Below are 4,173 nucleotides of genomic sequence, written 5' to 3' on the forward strand. Positions count from 1 at the left end.
ACGCTGTTTTGTTGTGAAAGTGAAACTACTTTGTTTGGCCTTCCAAAAGAGGACATGACTAGAAATCAGTGGTTAAGTTGTATTTACAACACTGTTCCAGAACAGTTCAACCCAAATATTCAGATGTGTGCAGCGCATTTTACAGAGGACTGTTTTCTGAACCTGAGGGAGTAGCCTACAATGCCGGCTGTTCTGACTCACAGCCTGTAAGTACATTTTCATATTTAAAGAATTTGCCACTGATGATTCAAACGTGAGTTTTGAGCAGTGTAGAGTAGCGCTTGTTGTTTGTCGTTTCTTCGATCACAAATTACATGGTTTTATGTTTACGTGGCGTGATACGCAACGCTTAAAAGACAGTAGAAGTCATTATAATCAGTAATTATGTCCCCACTGGATGCAACAAATGCCTCGTTTGTAATGGGTTTTATTGGTTTTGTGTCGTTGCGCCGGGACACGGCATCACAGTATGGTAAGGGGCGTCACATTTCCGTCACATGCTTGAGGTATTCGGTCAATCACAACGCACTGGATAGCTGGCCAATCAACGTATACCTCGCTTTTCAGACCGATGAGCTTTGTAAAAATCAACGCGTTTCAGAAAGGCGGGGCATAGAGGAGCAACAATAATGTACAGTATGTGGAAAATAATGTGTTTTTTTATCCTTAAACCATATAAACACATTGCATTACACCAAATACACAAAATAATGTTCTTTTTTAGCAACGTCATATGACCCCTTTAAGGCATGTATTCTTTAGTAGATTTGTTTTTCAGCTTCTCACATTTTATTTGCTTGCCAAATCCAATTTCTATATGCGTTTGGCACTAGGTGAGTGTTACTTTTGGACCCTGGGTTACAGGATACACTGGATGAAAAAAACCCTCCAGCCTCCACCCAGATAATCGTTCCATCACATATAAATGTAGACTCGCACACATTCACTTTACCACTTGTGCAACACTTCTCAAATTGCTCCTCTGAGAGCCCAAACACTTCACAGGTGTGTACATTCCAGAAGAGTCTACCGGTCACATCAACCGACCTGCCATTTATTTATTTACATATTCAATGTGACTACCTGCCCCTCAGGAATTGCCGTGTCCCAGTTTCCCCTGTGAGAGGATCAGGCGGTGGGCTCAGGCTCCTTTGAGCGCTGGCCCCTACTTGGCTCTCAGGAGGCGGTGCTCTGTGCACTAGACAGGCAGATGCTCAGTGCTGCTGAGGGAACCGGTGCCCGGAGGGAAGGCCACAGCGGCCCCAAGTCATCCATCTGCTTTTATCAACTCTTATTTAATGCATGCGATGAGCCCCTCCACCCCTATCTCTCCCCCTCTCTCTCACTTTCTCTGATTTTTAGACTTATTTTAATGCACTCTTCTAAAATTGAAAAGTCAGTTGCTGTAAACACTCTGTCTTTTATTCTCCACTCTCCTTTGCCCTTGTCTCACCCGCTAGTTCTGATGGGATAAAACATGTAATGGTGATAAAAGCATGGGCCTTTGGGTGTAGAAGCTGAACAGGAGTGGTTGAGGTGAATGTTTGGTTCACAGTGGTCTCTTAAGATGCCCTTTTCTTGTCTCTGATTCTTTTTAATCCCTTCACAGGTTGCGGCGAGACCTGGAGCAGCTGGTGCTGTTCCTCCACCACCACCAGGGGGAATTGCACCTCCACCTCCTCCTCCACCTCCTCCACACCCCCCAAGTGGAGGCATTCCACCTCCTCCACCTCCTCCTTGTCCTGCATCTCTGGGACCTCCTATATATATTAGGGCTGGGCAAGTTAACGCATTATTATCGTCTATTAATTATTAATTAACGCAGACAAATATTATATTTATTTATTTATTATATTTTATCGCGCATTAACGCAGTTTTTATTATTATTTTGAATGTCCGTTGCTCACTGGCTCTGAATACACATACAGACAAACCATGGGTCACAGGAGGGGTGGGATGTTGATCAGTACTGTTTTGGGATGGGCGTCATCACGCGTCTCAACCAATGAGAGCATTTGGAGTGGGCCTAACATCGTGTCTACACCGGATGCGAGCGGCGCGGCGCAACAAAATACTATAGAACCCATTATAATCAGTGATGCTGTCTACACTGGATGCGGCACGGCGCGACACAACAAATCCCCGACAGTAGACTGCTGCCTCATTCTATCTATGACCACCTCCTCCACCACCACCAAGTGGAGGCATTCCACCTCCTCCACCTCCTCCTTGTCCTGCATCTCTGGGACCTCCACCCCCTCCACCTCCACCTGGCTGCGGACCTCCACCACCACCTCCACCTCCCGGAGGAGGCCCACCCCCACTTCCGGGTATGCCTTTGGCTCCTCCTCCACTCGTTGTCCAGCTGCCTTATGGACTGGTGCCCAAGAAGACCTACAAACCTGAGAGCGTCATGAAGCGGGTGAACTGGTCCAGGGTAAGACACTGAACATCACTGGAGCTTAAATGGTTTAAAAACACACATGTTCTGAGAACCGCATAACACACTCCAAGGTCAGCAGTAAATTGCAAATAGTAGCAGTAATTTAGCCTTCCCAGTGTGTAAGAGGAAGACAAGAAGAAAGGATGAAAAAGAGAGAGCAACTTTTTCAGTTGGAGTTGATGGTCCAAAGCCTACGAGTACATGCAGCTTATTAAAAAGAGCATTGAGCCATGAGACTCATGACTTGCCACTCTGCCTCCCTTTCAAGATATCAGGCCGTAAACTATTTCATTAGCTCAAGTGCCCTTGCGCACACATTCTGGTCGTAATTGAATAAATTTTTGAGTTAAAATGAAACAAAACACAAATATATAAATCAATGTTGCGTAATCCTCCATCGCATTTAAATGCGATTTCTGTGGGTCAACCTCTTCACATCATATTTTTCCTTTTAACTCTCAATCGTTAATTTACCCATCGCCTTGGGGATTTTAACAGTCTGAAAACTGGATTAATTTATTTGTACTTTTTCATGCTTCTGCTCGAACTTGTCTTTAACATCTTTATGCATCAGTGCAGAGAGGATACACTCAGTCTTATATATATATATATATATATATAGCCGAGATACAACTATTTAAAAATCTGGAATCTGAGGGTGCAAAAAAAACACAAAATTGATTGACAAATGATTTGCAACGGGTGACGCATCCAGTCATTGTAGACAGACTTTAGCTGTTGCGGCTCACTGATCTATAATAGAGAAGATATATATAGATCAGTGTTGCGGCACGACAACTGTTGCATCCGGTGTATAGGATCGCAATGAATGACGGCACGAATGATTTGTCGTGTCACGCCGTGCCGCATCCAGTGTAGAGAGAATCACTGATTATAATGGGTTCTATAGTATTTTGTCGCGCTGCGCCACTCGCATCCGGTGTAGACATGGTGTCAAGATGCACCATCACAAGAATACACAAATTATATGAAAAGGAGATTTTATTTTGATTACATGAATGTTTAAGTTGAGATTTACAAGAAATATTTGAACTGCTACAATGTAAAGGGAATACTGCTGTAAAGCATCTTATTTGTTTAAAGTGTTTGCAAGCCAAATGTTATTGAACGTGTCAGGTTACGTATGTAACCATGGTTCCTCGAGGGAACGAGACGCTGCGTCGGAGGACTCTCTGGGAACGCCCTTCAGCATGACCGGCTCTGAACCACGTGTGTAATCAGTCCAATGGATGGGCGAGACGTCACTGGCAGGGTGACATAGCGACCAGGAAGCTTAAAAGCACGTGCGGTGAAACCGGCATCAGCTTCTAGGAGTGAAGCAAGCGCTGGCAGAGATGCCGGAAGTATGGCCCCGAGACGCAGTGTCTCGTTCCCTCGAGGAACCATGGTTACATGCGTAACCTGAGACATGCCTCTTCAGGAACTCGAGCTGCGTTGGAGGACGCTTTGGGAACAAGTATGCCCACGCCGCCAAACTTTAAAATCTCTGCCTAGTGTGGAAGCCTGGACAGCTAAGGCGAGAGAACAGAAGAGCCAGGAGAGCAGTTGGTCCGCCCTTCTCCACAGGGCAGTTCTCGCACTGGACACATACAGTTTAGCTTCTGCTGGTCTGGATCCCCTAACCGGGCAGTTTACTGGGTCGAGCTGGCGGTCTCCGCACCATGAAGTGAAAAGTTTCCACTTCAAGGCATACAGTTTCCTCGTTGAG

The 4,173-nt window shown here is 45.4% G+C and overlaps 1 protein-coding gene across 1 annotated transcript in view; it reads left to right on the forward strand.

The window, feature by feature from the left end:
- Positions 1-4,173, forward strand: part of LOC107740173 (protein diaphanous homolog 2-like) — a 429,112-nt gene that overhangs the window by 161,570 nt on the left and 263,369 nt on the right. Inside the window, exons 19-20 of the mRNA XM_016552518.1 lie at positions 1,610-1,744; positions 2,178-2,438. Coding sequence (XP_016408004.1) covers positions 1,610-1,744; positions 2,178-2,438 — 396 coding nt within the window. The remainder of the gene's footprint in view (positions 1-1,609; positions 1,745-2,177; positions 2,439-4,173) is intronic.

This window comes from Sinocyclocheilus rhinocerous, unplaced genomic scaffold (assembly GCF_001515625.1).
Source record: "Sinocyclocheilus rhinocerous isolate Xijiao unplaced genomic scaffold, SAMN03320098_v1.1 scaffold584, whole genome shotgun sequence".
Lineage (NCBI taxonomy): Eukaryota > Metazoa > Chordata > Actinopteri > Cypriniformes > Cyprinidae > Sinocyclocheilus > Sinocyclocheilus rhinocerous.